Source organism: Equus caballus, chromosome 5 (assembly GCF_041296265.1).
Source record: "Equus caballus isolate H_3958 breed thoroughbred chromosome 5, TB-T2T, whole genome shotgun sequence".
Classification (NCBI taxonomy): Eukaryota; Metazoa; Chordata; class Mammalia; order Perissodactyla; family Equidae; genus Equus; species Equus caballus.
Window position 1 is genome coordinate 1521687 of NC_091688.1, and position 16783 is coordinate 1538469.

The 16783-nt window shown below is 56.1% G+C and overlaps 1 protein-coding gene across 48 annotated transcripts in view; it reads left to right on the plus strand.

Annotated features, from left to right (window-relative positions):
- The window catches only part of NFASC (neurofascin), a 175400-nt gene that overhangs the window by 141448 nt on the left and 17169 nt on the right, over window positions 1-16783 (plus strand). For 24 of the 48 annotated variants that reach the window (XM_023640382.2, XM_070266516.1, XM_023640364.2 and 21 more), the window contains 6 exons: window positions 224-346; window positions 1352-1525; window positions 3900-3914; window positions 9477-9704; window positions 13194-13310; window positions 14848-15000. In XM_023640382.2, the coding sequence (XP_023496150.2) occupies window positions 224-346; window positions 1352-1525; window positions 3900-3914; window positions 9477-9704; window positions 13194-13310; window positions 14848-15000 (810 nt within the window). The remainder of the gene's footprint in view (window positions 1-223; window positions 347-1351; window positions 1526-3899; window positions 3915-9476; window positions 9705-13193; window positions 13311-14847; window positions 15001-16783) is intronic. The other 24 variants (XM_070266534.1, XM_014739511.3, XM_070266535.1 and 21 more) reach the window with 6 other exon arrangements.

Here is a 16783-nt window from a genome sequence, read left to right on the forward strand (position 1 = left end):
CAGAATTTTGAGCCATGCTTGTCCTGACCTGGGGGACACGCCGTCCTGGACAGCGATGGGCTCTGGCCACCGCGCCGTCCTCCGGGTTCTGGCTTAGCAGTGACCCAGCGTGGGGGTTGCCCAGAGGTCAATGCCTTCATACTTGTGCTTTGTCTTTGTGTTTTCCTCGCCCTGCCTACCCCCTCCTGCCCCCTATCTCCCTGTGCTCTCCTCCTTCCTCAAGTACCCAGTGCCCCCAGGCGATTCCGAGTCCGGCAGCCCAACCTGGAGACCATCAACCTGGAATGGGACCATCCGGAACACCCCAATGGGATCCTGACTGGATACACCCTCAGATACGTGGCCTGTACGTTCTGCCCTTGCTTCTCTTAGACAGTCTGGGCATCAGACCCATTCTCATCTCTCCTAAGGAATCGAGGCAGCACACCTAGGGGTGTGGAGGGAGCGAGGGGCCATGGGAAAACCTCCCCCTGGGATTAGGGGAGGCAGGTGTCTCCTGACACAGCTCCTCCTGCAGGAGCTTCCCGTCATCGGCCGGGTGAGACAAAGGGAAGTTCCAGTCTAATGACGGAGACAAGCTGGCCCTCAGGGCTCTTAGCATCTCCACTGCCTACAGAGGCTTCCTCGCCTGACGGAGCTTCCCTCCGGTGGGGCAGACAGTGCATGTGCAAGAGTGCACACGACTTTCAGAGGCACCCTAACAAGGTGCTGCCGTTTATGGTAAGGCAGCTGTATGTGGAGCTGCCGAGGGACTTGGAGGGACTCCGTCAGGCCCAGGGGTGGGAAGACCGCACCTCGAGAGCGTGTCACCATGCACGTGAAAAATTTTCAGCTTCTAAAGTAGGTGATGATATCCCTCTTTGGGAAGCTCACAGGGCCAGCTGTTGTGTTGTTGAGGGTTTTCATAGCCAACTCTGTGCCCGTATGCTATTTTGAATCATCTCTGACCTTTCACAAAGGAGCATTGACAATCAAAAGTTCTAATGGTTTTGCCCTAGATCTGTTTGAAAGGAAGAAAGGAACTCAGGAGTTTTGTCCTTGTTAAAAAGGCTTGGGGATTATAAACTAAATCTTTCTGAATCGGCCACATAACTTGCAGTGAGCTAGAGATATTGAGATCAGTGGGAAAGTATTAACCCTGGTGTGTCACCAAAGAGCCGGGAAGGAGTTCTTGCCCAGCACTCCAGCTGTGTTCCCGAGTCTCCCGTCCCCCAGTCTGTAAGATCACAGGCCTGGTCCACAGGCTCCCTGTCCAGCAGTCAGGAAGGCTGCCTCCTTCCAGCTGCAGATTGTATAACCCGTCGTGGTCCACGTTGCTGAAGTTCACTTCCACTTACCTATCTCTCCCCAGTTAATGGAACCAAAGTAGGAAAGCAGATAGTGGAAAACTTCTCTCCCAATCAGACCAAGTTCACGGTGCAAAGAGCAGACCCCGTGTCGCGCTACCGCTTTACCCTCAGTGCCAGGACGCAGGTGGGCTCTGGGGAAGCTGTCACAGAGGAGTCGCCAGCACCCCCGAATGAAGGTAGGTGCATGGCAGCAGCCTCGGGGGTGAAGGGTCCCCACTCCTTCAGACGCCTAGAGAAGCACACCCACGTGGCCTCCTGGCTGCCGGCCTCCTGGGGCGCAGAGGCAATGTGGCTGGAGGTCCTCCAGCCCTCGAAAGGAGAGAACCCATCTTGTATGCTGAGAGGTAGGTTCTGGCGATGTGTCTGCAAAACTCAGACCTTCTTAGACTTGCAGTCAGACCTGAGTCCCCACTTTGCCTTGACTTGCTCAGCTGCTACACATCTGTCATCTTTCCTTCTAGTGGGGGCATAAGGAGGAGAGCATGAGTCCACAGTGGAGAGGAGGAGGAGAGGGGAAGAAAGTGTGTTGGACATAAATGTGCTAATGAACTCCACAGAATCAAGAAAGTGTTCACCTGTCGAGGGAGGCAGCAGTATTACTGAGAGTGCCCCATGAGGGTGCCCCTTCTTTCCCCAAGGCTGCGTGGGGCCAGGGACGGGGGGGTGGGGAAAAGCCTTGACTCAGTCTACTTGCCCAGATCATGAGTAGAGCAGAGCATATAGTCCCTCCTTGCAGCCCGAATTGGGTGAGTTGTCAGGCTGCAGAGAGAAAGGGGAGTTGGGAAACAGCCATTTGCTGAACCAGCTTCATGAAGAGCAAATGAGCTCACCTCCTGCGTCCTGGCGTCTTCCGGAAGTCTAACACCCTGACCAGAGCTGCACCTGCCTGAGGACTCCACCAGGGGGCGCGCCAGGCCCGCTGCGCCTGTGCTGGCTTCCAGGAGCCTCTCGGGGACGCGAGGCTGTAGAAGCCTGTTTTGGCAGATCCCCTAGGAAAGCGGGGAACCCCTCTGCCTCTCCAGAAGTACACAATGTGAGTGCCAAACAACGCTGCCAAAAACAAGTGATACAGAGGTAACGCTCACACCGTCCAGAAGGGAAGACAGCCACAAGAATGCCTGATTGCAGTTCAACATGGGAAATGCCCTGTTTCGATGGGGAAAGTGCAGGGGTTGCTCAGAGGACGGGATTAATTCTGCAAGGGAAGACTTCCAGGAAGAGCTGATGTGAGTAGGGATCCTTGAAGCTGACAACAGATTATCGTGTTCTAGTGCTTTCCCCAGACGGCTGAGGTCTGGTGGCCTGACCATGGACAGGATTGGACCTCCCCAACCCAGGAGAGCATCAGCACTTCCTTCACTGGGGCTGCAGTCCCTGCTCCCTCTGCTGCCTTACCCGGGGCTCCCAGTTCAGCTCCATAAGCAGCCCTGCCTCCCTCCCCAGCCCACGCCTCCCTGGCCAACAGGCCAGCACTGAGGCAGGGGGAGAGAGGCTGGGCAGAAGCTGGAGAAAGACTGGCTGTCCTTTCTGCATCCCTCCCTGGTCCTGGAAACCAGGAATGAGCCACCCAATATGCTCCCCTCCCAGAGCGCCCTTCCGACCCCCTGGGCACACAGGCAGTCATTAGGGCTGGGGGACGTTGCGTAAGTGGCTGATAGGTGCCTGTTACCAAAGCCCTGGCCAGATGGGGTGATGCGCTGTCTTGATACGTGGAGAGCCCCCATCTTTACCCCAGGACAGAACAGGCAAACAAAGCCCCATTGTCCAGCCCAGTGACCACCAAAGTGACAGTTTTGCAGCCCCAGGGAACAAGGGAACAAAGGAACAAAGAGAGACTTTCTTCTCATCTCAGGGATTTGCAGCAAATTCAGGAATTCCTTTTAGGGTTCTCAGTCCACAGTGGGTTTCTTATTTCATAAAGTATAACTGGTGGGAAAGAAGTGGGGCAGTAGGACATGAGGACAGGGGCCTCGGGGCTCCTGTCTGTCACAGCTCTGGCCTTGCCCCGCTGAGATGGTGGGGGGAGCTCCCGGTCCCATGCAGCCCCACACTAGTCAGCGCTTTGCCCTGAAGACACAGGAGCCATCCTTTCAGCGGGTTCATGTCCTCCTACACCACCTACACCGTATACTCTCAATCTGACATCAGGGAGGGTCACTCAGCCTCTTCATAAAGATCACCCCAGGCAGGGAAAGACATACCCTTGGGGAAAGACATGGGAACACAGCCTCTAGGCGGGCTGTGCCTGCAGCCGCCTCTTAGATAGTAGTCTGTGAGTGGAGTGAATTCAGAGTGTATTAGAAACGTCTCCAGACCCAGGTGGGAAGTTTTCTGTAGGAATATACCAGACCTCAAGGAGCTGAATATGAGCCCCAAACACCGGTTGGCATCCTTCGGGCAGTGGCTGGCACCCAGCCACACCATCTGGGTCAGGTGTGAGCCAGAACCTTCTCTGCTTGCTCGTCCTGTGGTCTTACCTGTGCTCTGTTTTCTCTTCCTTCTCTTGCCCTTTCTCCCTCTCTCTGCTCTCTTGGGCGCTGTGTTCTGAAGCTACTCCAACCGCAGGTACTGTACCAGCCACGGAGGTAATGGGCATGGCATGGGCAGTGCAGGTGGAGCCTGGGCCAGCCAGGGTGAAGGAGGGAAAGGCTCGGGCTGAAAGCATGCTCCAGACTCACCCTCTCAGTGGCTGGGAAGCCAGGCTGTCAAGGAGGATGTGCGTGGAGGACGGGACCAGAGGAGAGCAAACACATTCTCCTCCCTTCTCTCACTGTTTGCCCCCTACTGAGAAGGAGGATGGCTTAGAAGGAGCCCCCCAAACCGGGGGTCCACACCTCTTCTCTGGAGCTGAGTGATTACTTCCCCTGAACCACCTGGGTCCCCGACGTCTCAGGCACAGAGAGTGGGTCCACAGCATTTGGTGGCCATCTATGCTGCACCGTGAGTGGGGGCAGTTGGTCCTGTCTGCTGGTCGGGCTGCCATCCCCTGAAAGGGTGACCTGTGGGTGAGCACGCAGTGCATGCTGGCCTTGCATGCTGCACGGGGCCCAGCCCCAGCTCTGCCATCTCCCATGGGTTCTGGTCAGTGTGAACACATGAGCATGCCCTCAGGTAGGGCGAGGTGCTCCAGGACCTGGAGTCTCAGTGGGTGCCGTGGGCTGAACCCCAGCTTCTCAGAGTCCTCAGCGTTCAGAGCCTCCACTCTCGGGGTCTGGGAGGCAGATGCACCACAGAAGGGAGGTGCTGGGCAGGCTTGTCCTGGCTTAGGGGATGACTTGCTAACCAAGGGCCTCCTCGCAAGTCCTCGTGTGTGGTGGGTTTGAGGAACTTCAGAGAAGGCCTGTCTTCAAGCTGGAGAAGCTAGGCAGGGGACCCCGGGGTTCCTTCCCCTGCCCTCCTGTGAAGAGGAGCCTTGCGAACAAGGCTCGCCCTGGCAGAGCAAAGGCGGTGGGACAAGGGGTCGCAGAGCCTCCTTGAGCTCTAGGCAGCGGGGAAATCAGAGGACCGGGTGAGGAGTCTGAGGGTGACTTATGAAGAGGCTGCCACCGCTGATCTGGTTCCCCCGCCACTCCGCTCCCTCGCCCCTGCATTTGGGTTGGTTCTGTTTCTGTTGCCACTCTGCTTCCTTCAGTTTGCATGTGTTCTTCCAGCCAGATCTGTGGGCACCATCATCCTTCCTTCCATCCCCCCAGTAACTCAGGCTGCCGGGGCCCAGTGCCTCTGAGCTCCTCTGCTGAGATGTGAGGCAGAGAGGTGGCCTGGGCCTGGGCCTGGGGATAAAGCCATCAGTGCCCTCTGGGGGTCACCCTAACCTCCAGATTCAAGTTTGCATAAGGCTGTCTTCTGGGACTGTGATAGCAGGCGCTCAGGGTGGCCTGAGCAGGCTTAGAGAGAACGGAGGGGAGACACAGGGAGGGCACCAAGAAAAGCAACTAGAAGCTCAGTGGTCAAGCAGCTCCCGGTCTACCTCCCCCATTCTGGCCCCCCAGGACCCGAGGCAGGTGGGTCTGATGGCAGGGAGTCTGCCTTGTTGGTGGCAGCATCCATCTATGCTGCCCCTCTCGTGAGTGGCAGTTGTGAGGGGGATGGGTCTAATTCCAAACATCCCACTTCCTGCTTCCCGTTTAGAAAAGACCCAAGCTCATCATGGTATGCAGAATGAGCTCAGGGTTCTATGCATCAATCAAATGTGTGTCCTAGGCTCCGGCTTCCACATGACATGGTGGTGGAGGCACATTGCACTTCTTTGTAAATGAGATGTGCTGATAACATCAGCCGTTCAGAGCTTTAAATGCTTGAGAACCTTCTGCACAATCTGCAGGCCCAAGCGATGGAGCCCAGGTTCTGCGTTTTTGATGTGGGCCTGGTGTCGGCCCACTGCTCCCTTCCCTCTTATCCTCTCCAAACCTGGGCGGGTTTCCCCAAACGGATCTGTTCATATCTGACGCGGTGAAGATCACCCCTCTCGTGCCCTGGTATCTGCATGCTCAGGATGGCTGCCCGTCTGTCCGAGCCATCTGTGCTTTGGTCAGGGTGGTCCATGTGCCATGTGGACATTTTTGGACTGAACCTTCCGTCTTGGAATGTATGGAAACTGCTGTCCTCATCTTTGACTCAGCTCAGATCTGCAAATGCAGCTCCATGGCAGGCTCTGGGGTCAGAAAGATGAGTATGAGACGTGTCACCTCTCTTCTTCTCAAGTGTCTCCATCTCCTACGTGGTACTTCCAGAAACTCAGGTGGAAAACCCTTGGCCGTGGCTGGGATGCCTTCCAGGGTACGTTAGGCAGCCCGTCAGGCTGACACTGCCTTTGGCTGGGGGTCCTGTGCTTCCGGTTCTAGGCCCACCCTGGATCCCCCTTATCCTGGTTGCCAGGCGGGTAGTCTCCACCCAGCACTGACCAGGGCGCCTCTCCAGCCTGAACTTCCTGCTGTGGCTGGAGATGAGGTCCTAGCCCAGCAGTGTGTCTGTCTAACCTGTGGGCCACTCTGTCTGCAAGTCCCCTTCTATCTGCTGCGCCAACCCTGCCCTTGGGGATGGAATCAGCCAGATCCCCTTTGACCTGAGCCCTAGGCGGTCTCCCATGGTTTGAAAACCTGCCTTCCCTCCCACCTGTCCAGGCCTCTGACCCTCACTCACCTGACTCCTCTGCCCCTTCCCTCAGAGCCTTGCCTTCTTGCCTCTGCCTCCTTGTCTCCCCGGCCTGTCCAGCCGTGGGACAATAGTCACAGCTAAGGAGAGGTCAGAGAGAACATCACTACCTCAGCCAGCTAAGGCTGCATCCTCCATGCTGACTCTCATGACAGGTGCCCTCTGGGCGGACGCCCAGAAGCGACTCCTTTCTCTCACTCCCTTCTTGTACCCTTTCACTAAGACCCTGAGACTCCTGCCGCTGAGCCAGAGGAAAGGCACTCAGGTAGCCATCAGCAGCATCACCTCCTTCTTGTCACGCTTGGCAGAAGGGTCCGTCAGAGGGAGGGGATGAGACTGCGTGGAAGCACCCTCAAAGTCATTTCTCATTTGTGGCTCCGACGAGCAGGGCCCAGGAAGAAGCTCGCTCTCACCCAGCCCCTCTGAGCATCTCTGGTCCTAGGGCTGCCCACTGGAACGCCCAGGGAAGTGCGTACGAGCCTGGCTGTGGACCCTGTGTAAGTGCGAGTGTGTGCATGTCTGTACAAGGACCAAGGGATGCATGACAGTGTGCAGGTTTGGGGAGAACTGACACCGACTCAGGGCCTGGGATGCGGCCCCGCTGCGCGTGGAGGAAGGGAAGCCAGGTCTGCACCACAGAGATGGGCGATCTCAGTTAACAGGGTGTTTCTTGATGCCTTTTAAATAGCCATAGGAAAGGGAGACCCTGTGAACACTGCCTTTGCCAGGAATTATTAGGAAATACACTATCAATAAGGAACTAAGCAGAGCAGTCCTGCCCACATGGACGAAATGGCCTCTTGAGGTTCCTTCCGGCACAGAGCAGAGGGGAAGTCCCTGTGTGTCCACAGCCGGCAGCGGCCAGGGACCAGGCCTGGGAGAGAGCTGACCTTTGTCCTGTGGGTCTCTCAGGCCTTTCCGTGTGTGCGTTTGTCTGGGTTGGTGGAATAGGCAAATTCCCTCATACTGAGCTTTTTTTTATAGCACTGAGCTCACTTTCTAGGCCTGGGGCCACCTTGGACTGAAGTACATCCTTGAAGAATGACTCTGGGAGGGAGAGTTGTCGCACCCCACACCCCAACGCCTTCCCCTGGGTGGATGGGGTTTGGGGAATCTCTGGAATGCATGGGGCATAGTCAGCTGCCCCTGTGCCTTCGGTCAGCGCCCTCAGGCCCAGCAAGGCCTCTGATCTTACAAATAGGAAAGGACCGGGATCCCAGGACCAGTCCCTCCTTCTCTCTGGGGGGCTTGTAATCCTGGAGGCCCAGGGGCATGAAAGGGCTTTTGTTGGTCAGCCTCTTGTTGAGAAGGCTTAGGAGCTCTTCATTCTTCCCTGAGAAGCGCTCTCTGGCAGTTCTCCCTCTGGCTTCCTCCCTGCCCTGGCCTCCTTCTGGAGGGGTGGCGGATATTATTTTCCTGAGCTTCTGGAGATCTGAGATAGGGGGTATGTTGCTATTCTTGGGAACTAAGAGTTACCTTCTTATGTCTTAACATCCCAGCCTAATGCTCCATCAGCATCAACACGAGAAAGTAGAGCATGATCAGATGACAGGAGACAGAGCGCCAAGAGGACAGGTGGCTCTCTCTCTGCTTCACCTCATCATTCTTCTCACACCTCAGCTCTAGCAACACTGGCTCTAAAAAGTAATAGGGCAGCCCTTTGTGAGCTTCCACGATCCTTCTGTAGAAGGAAGGAGGGCCCATGGAAACACTGTCACACAGATAGACTTAGTCCCCTAGGCTGACTGGCGTCCAAGGGTAGCTTTGATGGCAGATAAAGATGTGAGAGTTAGCACAGACTTGAACCTCCCTCAAGATTTATGCAAAAAGAAGCCCAGGCGTGTATCTCACTCAGCCTCAGGTTTCTGCGTTTCCTGCAGGCTTGGGAGGTGGTGCTGCTGAGCCCAGGCGTGTATCTCACTCAGCCCCGGGTTTCTGCGTCTCCTGCAGGCTGGGGAGGTGGTGCTCCCAAGCCCAGGCGTGTATCTCACTCAGCCCCAGGTGTCCGTGTCTCCTGCAGGCTGGGGAGATGGTGCTCCCGAGCCCAGGTGTGTATCTCACTTAGCCCCAGGTTTCCGTGTCTCCTGCAGGCTGGGGAGATGGTGCTCCCGAGCCCAGGCGTGTATCTCACTCAGCCCCAGGTGTCCGTGTCTCCTGCAGGCTGGGGAGATGGTGCTCCCGAGCCCAGGTGTGTATCTCACTCAGCCCCGGGTTTCCGCGTCTCCTGCAGACTGGGGAGGTGGTGCTCCCGAGCACGGTGGCAGAGCAATTCTATCAGTGCTCCTTTACCCCTCTGATGCAAAGAGAAAGGACTGGGGTGCCTGGACCCCAAATGTCCTAGAGAGAAAGGCAGTCTCTACAAGTTAGGGTGGATTGGGTAGTTGCAAGAAGGCCCATCACTGGGCAGGGAGATGGAAGAGAGGCGGGGGAATAAACAAGAAGAGCTGAGAGGCTGGGGTGAAGGTGAGCAGTGGAGGCAGGATGGCTCCCCCACAGAGTGAGGTCGTTGTTTTGGGTGCTGGTGGAACTCAAGCAGGCATGAGAAAGGGTGATTTTGGAGTGGATGGCTGGCAGGGGCAGGCTCCTCGGTGTCCTGCAGGACAGGGCCCACCAGCTTCCAAGGCCAGGGCTCCAGGGCTGGATCCAAGCGGTGCTGCTTGGCCTGGGACTCCATGCTGTCCCTGGGGCCTGAGCAATTCCCACCTTCATCCTCACCCTTGGCTGGGTGCATGCTGGGTGCTTGGAACCACGCAGACCGTGAGAAGAAAATGAAACACACAGGGCTTCATTCTCTTCCACTCCCGTGGCTGTGTGGCCTCTTGCTGTGACCCGTCTGACCTGGTCCATCATGCTGCGGGAGGCTTCTCATGACTAAGTGCCATGTCTTCACCGGGCTGCCTGCCTTGCACGGGGCTGTGTGTCCAGGCTGGGGGCAGCCCAACCAACCAGACTTGGCTGTTTTAATTTCCCTCTCAGCTCCTCCCACGTTGCCCCCGACTACAGTGGGTACTGTGAGCAGTACTGATGCTACTGTCACTGCTGCCACCACTGAAGCCACAACAGTCCCCATCATCCCAACTGTCGCACCTGCCACCATCGCTACCACCACCGTCGCCACAACTACTACAACCACTGCCGCCACCACCACCACCACCACGGAGGGTCCTCCCACCACCACCACCGGGACTAAGATACACGAATCCGGTACTGCCCATTGTCCACGCTCCCCCATCCCTCCACCTGCAGGCTTCCCCAGATAGGAGGGGGCATCTGGGATGGTGTTGACAACACCTCCCTTTGATTCCGCTTTGGCAACACCCATGACTGGATTCTCAGTCTGGCAGCCTGGAGGCGTGGAGCACCCCTGCCCGCACTCCTTGGGTGGTTCTCCAGTGCTCCACACCCCCGTCCTAGCCTCAGATCCCTGTTCTTTAGCAGAGGGCCACGCTCCTCAGGCAGGGCCCCCAGGTCCTGGATGGTAGGGCTGCCTCCAACAACACGCCAAGTGGGTGCCTCAGGGCTGAGCCCTCCAGAGGTGGGGGAGATGGGAAAGGAAAGGGCCTACCCTGGACGACAGCCGTATCGAGTCCAGCCTGGCAGCATAGAGGGCCAAGGGCTGGCCATGCCGGGCAGCTCTCTTCCCAGAACTCTGCTTCTCCCTCCCCCCCCAACCCAAGGTCCACTTACAGGCTTTTCCTTTAAAAAGCCAGAGCTTCCAGGACACGCCATCGCAGGGGAGTCCTGTAATGCCCGAAGGTGCTCTGTTGCTCTTCCTGCTCCTATTCCCGCTCCCCTAGATGCACACGGAGAGGGAAAGCCACAGCCTTTCTAGGGGCCCTGGTAAGAATCAGCCCCAGGACTGGCCTGCATCATGCAGCTGAGCCAGGCAGCTCTGTACTTCCAGCGTGGGGAGGCCCCTCGGGAATCCAGCGATCCCTCTAAGAACCAGCCTCAAACACTCTTTTATCACCAGGGAGGGGCGGGCCTCTAGCTTGCAGAGCCCACAGGCCAGGTGTAAAATCAGTGATGCAGCCCGAGGGCTGGCAGGAAGCACCCAGAACCCTCCTCCAGTAGCTGTAGAATTGTAGGCCCCTTGTTTCCTGGGCGAGACCCTCCACCTTCCGAGGCCTCGCCGTCTCCCACCCCACCCACTTCTCTCAGTACCTGAAGGAGGATGGAGGTTAATGCGCGAGTGCGTATCGTCTTTAATTCGGTCATTTGGAGTCATGTGAGCTGTAGGGGAGACAGGTGGTGTGTGGCTGACATGCTCCTGAGTCCTTGAAAACACTGATTTGCTTTGAGGGTGCACTACCTAGAATTTAGATGGCATGCCCTTGGGAAGAAGTTGGCTGAGGAGAAGCCTGCCGGGCTACAAGACGCTGCCCCCGCAGTCTGGTGGTGGGTGCTCTTTGGGGCGGCAGGGAGGCGTCTCTTGCAAGCAGTGGGGCTCCCTGTCCTGTTGCTGCTTCGAGCTCACAAGAGAGATGGACGCACAGAAGGTGCGGAGGGCAGTGGCTCTTGCTCTCTGTGGAGTGACTTGCCCTCTGGAGAGATGGGCCTTGATGCCACATAGGACTAGCCCCGGGACTGTCATGCCCGAGCTCTGACGGTGCCTGAGATGCTGTGGAGGCCTGGCTATGCCCCTGGCCTTATCCTCAGAGCTGGGGCCACCCCTTGACGTCCTCACCTCCCTTCCCCAGCAGAATGGCTCTGCTGCCCAAGATTCTAAAATGAATTTTCATCTTTGTCATGTCTTACACCTTAGGACAAAATTTTTCCTAAGTTTACTTTTTTCAGGGGGAAATGGGACTTTTTATTTGTCCTTAACTTGTGTCTCTCAGATTTCAAGGAATACTCCTTAATTCGCACATTCCAGGAACCAGCAGAACAATCCCCACTTGCCCTCCCTCACCCTTTTGGTTGTGGAGTCATTGATGGCTCTCCTTCCTGGTCCTTCTTTTTGAAAGCTTCAGTTCTTCTGTGGCCACCGTCTTGGTCTGTCTGTATGGCAGTGCCTTCCTCCAACTCCCGCCTCTGAGTCGTTTGGTTTCCCGTGGCCTGGCCTTTCCTAACAGTGCCCCAGTCTCCATTGCCTTCAACACAGATTTGGGTCAGTATTTGTATTGGTGGCCAAACCATTTAAACCCAAATCCTCTGGCTATTTCCAGGGCCCAGAGCTGAGGAAGAGGAAACTCAAGTCCCCAAATCGTGACTAATCTCAATTCATTCCCACTCGCAAGAGCCATGAGATTGCAAGGAGCTGGGGTTGGGGTGGCTTGAAGCAGCCAGGACAATGGAAACGTGCAGCTGATGAGTCGAAAAGCTGGCTTCCGCCCTCCCCATGGAGAACGCCCTGTGGTGCCATCAGCGAGATGTCTTTCTTGGCCCCACACCTAACATGAATCATATTCACCTCGGGCACCCCACAACTGACAAGGTTGTAGTAAGAGAAAGCACTTCTTTGAAGGGAAGACCAGGAGATCTTTTATCACTTCCCCAGCCCTGCAGACTTGGTCACATGTCGAATAGATAATGAATAAATGCATCACCAATGCACTCTATTCACTTATTTTTGACAAGTGAGTTGGTGACAGTGCCTCCTTGCATGCTGATAAAATATACAGGAGCCACACTTGTAAAGTCTTTGAAATACAAGGCTTCGCGCTAGTACTCCACTATTAAATCTTTGCTGGGAAATGGGGTAATCAGACTGCTGGGACTCTTGAAGAATGATTGCATTTGAAGATTAGAGCCATTCTCCTGTCCACAGGCTATGGTTTCAGACGGCACGATGGCTTTGATAAAGTGGCTCCCCGCTCATAGGGACGAGATAATTAATGTCTTTTGTGTTGCACGGAGATCAAGCCTCAAAGGCTATAGTGCTGAGAACCCAACAGAACAGGATTCTTCTGGCGTCCGGACCACTGAGGGTTGGATGTCAAGGAGGAGTTATCTTCTCTTGGTCCCACCTGGTCCATGAGAGGAGGACGGAGGGTTCATATTGTCTCTATTGGGACCCTGGAGTTCTGGGCCCCAAGTCCCCTTAGACACGCTGAGGCCATTTTCCATATAATCCAGGATCTTGGTGACCAAGAATGGCCCCAGGGGGCTGCTCGGACCAGAGTCACTTGTCTGGGTTCCCATTCTCCTTCAGTTTCAGGAGCCCATTAAAGCTCTCCCATGTTTGGTCTTGTCCTTCCTGCATATCTCACGTGACTCTCAAGTGGCTTTTAAAGATACCTCTCTCCCTCCTGTAGAACGTCTGGTTGAAGGGAAAGAGGCTGGCACATCTTGCCCCCTCTGCGTCCTAGCCAACAGGGCTTTTTCCTGGCCCCTTTTGCTGCACCATTCAAATCCATGACAAGGGATCTAAAAAGGGAATATGCCCAGGTTAGAGCCCCCAGTGGCATGGATCAAAACCCACTCTTTCATTCCTACCCCCACCTGTGTGAACACACAGACAGTTTCCAGCTCTCCCTCACATACAGCTCCTCCTGGCTGCACCTGCTCATACCTGGACGGCAACCTCCAGCCTGGCCACCAAGGCTGCAGCTTGGAGCTCTCTCAGGCCCTGTGCACAGCCACTTCTGGCTCTCCCCTTTCCTAGCCACCCGTGTGTCTGTCTGTCTGTCTGTCTGTCTGCAGCACTGCCTCCCTCCTCACCACTAACTCCTCTTCTAACCTGCCCACCAGCCCCGGACGAGCAGTCCATATGGAACGTCACAGTGCTCCCCAACAGTAAATGGGCCAACATCACCTGGAAGCACAATTTCGGGCCCGGAACTGACTTTGTGGTTGAGTACATCGACAGTAAGCATTGCTGTGTGGGGTGGTGGTGGCGGCGGCGGCGGCAGCTGTGGCGGGTAGTGTAGATGCCATTAAAGCGATCCTGTGGACTCCCTCCGGCTCGGAGAGGACTCTTAGCCTGGCTTAATTACGGCTTAATGAAATCGATATGCGCTCAGGTGGCGTGAGGCGGAGGAGCAAGCTCAAGAAACAGGAGCAGGGGGATGGAGGAGCAGGCTCAGGGCTAGGAGAGGGGTGGAGGAGCAGGCTCAGGGACAGGAGTGGGGTGGAGGAGCAGCCTCAGGGACAGGAGGGGGTGGAGGAGCAGGCTCAGGGACAGGAGGGGGTGGAGGAGCAGGCTCAGGGACAGGAGTGGAGTGGAGGAGCAGGCTCAGGGACAGGAGGGGTGGAGGAGCAGGCTCAGGGACAGGAGGGGGTGGAGGAGCAGGCTCAGGGACAGGAGGAGCTGCAGAAGCTGTTGGAGGTCTAGGGTCGTGTGTGCTGGGGAGGTCCTCGGTGGTGGGACCTTCCATCCACTTCCTGCCCAAGATGAGAGATCTGAATTACCCCAAAATGAGCCAAATCTCACCTCTGCATGGATCTCTTTAACTCAGAATCCATGTTTTCTGGTCTCCACTAGACAGGCTGGGCCAGTTCAGACTTGGGTACAAGTGTGCTTTGCTCACTGAGGGACGCCAGTGGCCCACAGCAGAGGCATGAGCCAGGGTCGTTTTCTCTGAGCTCCTGCCTTGAGCTGAGCTGTTCACTCTTTACTGGATCTTGGGACCAAGAGTGTAGATAGGAGAAGACTAGAGTGTAGTCAGGATATCCACCTTCTCTGAGTGCAGGCCCCTGGTTCTGAGGGGTCACATGCACCATGAGGCCTCTTTGGCACATGCTCTGAGCAATTAAGCCAGGAAACCCACTGAGTTCCCCCTGGGCTAGCCACCCGACTGTCTCTGAGGAAAGAACCGAGCCAGCTCTCAGTTCTCTGTGGTTGGAGGGGGAATCCCGTCCACAGAATCTGAACCCCTAGTTTGGTCCACTCTTTTCCATCTTTCTGCCAGCGCCGTTCACCCTACACCTCAGACACACAGGTACTCACTGCCGCTGATGTGTGAATTCTCCACGCAGCGAGAAATGAGAGGCGAAACCGAGTGTGAGAGCCAAGAAGCAGGGTCCCATCTGACCTCCAGGTGCCATGAGAGATGCTGACGGCTCTCTGACCCTCTCCAGGATAACAGAGCGTTGGCTGACATGCTGGGAGCTTAAGGAAGTAGATGGTAATGTGTGTAGTGCTAAGACTGTGGCAAGGAAAGAAAACTTCAGGGGCAGGCGTAGTGTCCTCAGCTGAGGGGCCATCGTGTAGGAGAGCCAGCATTGTGTGGAAGGGCTGGTGGTGGAGCTGCCTGGTGACCTCCTGGTCTGCGCGAGGGCCTGGCCCCACGACCCCTGGCCCCTCCTCCCATGTGTCTGCTTTTGACAGGTGACCAGGACCCCAAGCACCGCCTCCCCAGCAGCTGGTGCCTGGCCTTAGCTGACTGAGGTTTCTGTTCCCCAGGCAACCATACGAAAAAAAGTGTCCCTGTTAAGGCCCAGGCGCAGCCTGTCCAGCTGACAGACCTCTATCCCGGGATGACATACACGTTGCGAGTCTATTCCCGGGACAACGAGGGCATCAGCAGTACCGTCATCACCTTTATGACCAGTACAGGTGAGAGGGGATCTGGCCTGGCCATCCCCTACAAGCATGGGGCAATTCATTCCCATCCTCAGCGTCCTGCTTGTCTCTCTTCCTTGGAAAGCAGGATCCTCGCCGCCATTCCCCACCTTGCATGGCGTGTCTCAGCTCTTATGTGTCAGTCTACAGCTCCCAGGAAGACGAGAGGAGCCAGGAGTGCATGTGCAGTGGAGAGGACGCCACGCTCTGACTCTCTGGGGATACGTAGGGAGTCAGAGGAAATGGGAGGATTGTAGAATGAGGACGGAGACTGCCCAGCCCCCACGGTGCTTGAAACAAAAGGACTTGGTGTATGTGCAAACTTGGTCCCTGTGTGTGAATCTGGGGCCTGCTGAGTGCAGGACAGCCTGCCCCATAGACACAGGGGTTTGCTTCCTGCACGTGGGATGAGGGGACAGGATCACCAAGGGTCTTGACCCAGACATCTCCCCAGGAACCAAACAGGATCAGCATGTATGTCACTGCCTTGCCATTGTCACCTGTTGTTGAAAAATTCCAAAGTGTATGACATGAGTTGTTTGGGGCTTTGTTTCGATTTAACTTTTGTCCCAAGTTTGTCACTGCTTAACAGTAATTGGCCTTTTGCCGTGCTGGGGAGGGGAAGGAGCCCTCCAGCGCTGGACTAGTTCTGGCTCTAAAGGGGCTTCAGCTGTGATGGAGAAGCATCTTCCTTGTGCAAAATCAGCAGGCCACAGGGGGCTCAGTAAAGGGTACAAGCTTCCGAAATCTCTCTGGTGGTCAGGGTGGCTGGCCGGGGTGGCTGGCAGGCTGGAGATGTGAGGGCACTTGCTTGTCTGTGTACATCTTTAAAATCTGCCAGGCGGGCTGGCCAAGTTTATGCTAAGCCCTGGGGCTAAGGGCAAGGGTCCGGGAGAGAGTGAGAGAGAAAATGACCGGTCTCTACCCCCAGGCATGTCCTAATCAGATGCAGGTTAATAGACAGAAGGATGGAGAAGAAACACACGATGATTTGCATGAACGTCTGAATGTTGACTTACCTGTTCTTTACCCTCCCTGTGCCTGGCCTGCCGAGGCCAACCCTGCCAGCTTGCATCTTGAGAGTAACTGCCCATCTGCATAAATGCTCACTCCACCCGTTGTAGCCTGGTCCCTCCTGGTCTGGACGTCCTGTCCTGCCTGTGTCTCCGCCTGTCCTGTGTATGTCCATGCCATCAAGACTCAGGGAGTCCAAGAGTCCAGCTGCCTGCTTGAGGCTGGCCAGGCCAACTCAGGCAGGATGTGTGTGAGTGGCCAGGCCATCTTGGGAGCCAGGCAAGGGAACTGGACAGTTGACCAAGTGGAGCAGGTGGCTAGACCCTGTCTCACCCAGTCGGGGTCCCAAGCTGTTGCTCACCAGTGCGTGCATTTGGTTTTGCTGTATTACAAACGCGAGTCCAGCGCAGAGTCAGGAAGCAAAGATGCGAGTCTGGGATGAGGTCCATCCTAGGGATGCTGCACAAGCCAGCACAGCCCGCTTTCAGAGTTTGACCTCCCCCAGGGCTAAGCCCTGGAGCCATGGGTGAGGACTGGGGAGAAAGAGCCAGAGAGAAAAGGACCAGTTGCTGCCCTCAGGGATGTCCTAATGCGCAGCAACATATCGAACACGCAGTACAGAAAAAACCCAGTGATGGTGGAGGACACGCTCTGAATGTCCACTCAAACGCTCGTCTCTCTTTTCCTGCGCTTGGTTTGCAGAGGCTCGGCCTGACAACTGAGTGAGCAAGGCTCTCTGCACTTAGAGTTCTCCTGGCTTCCT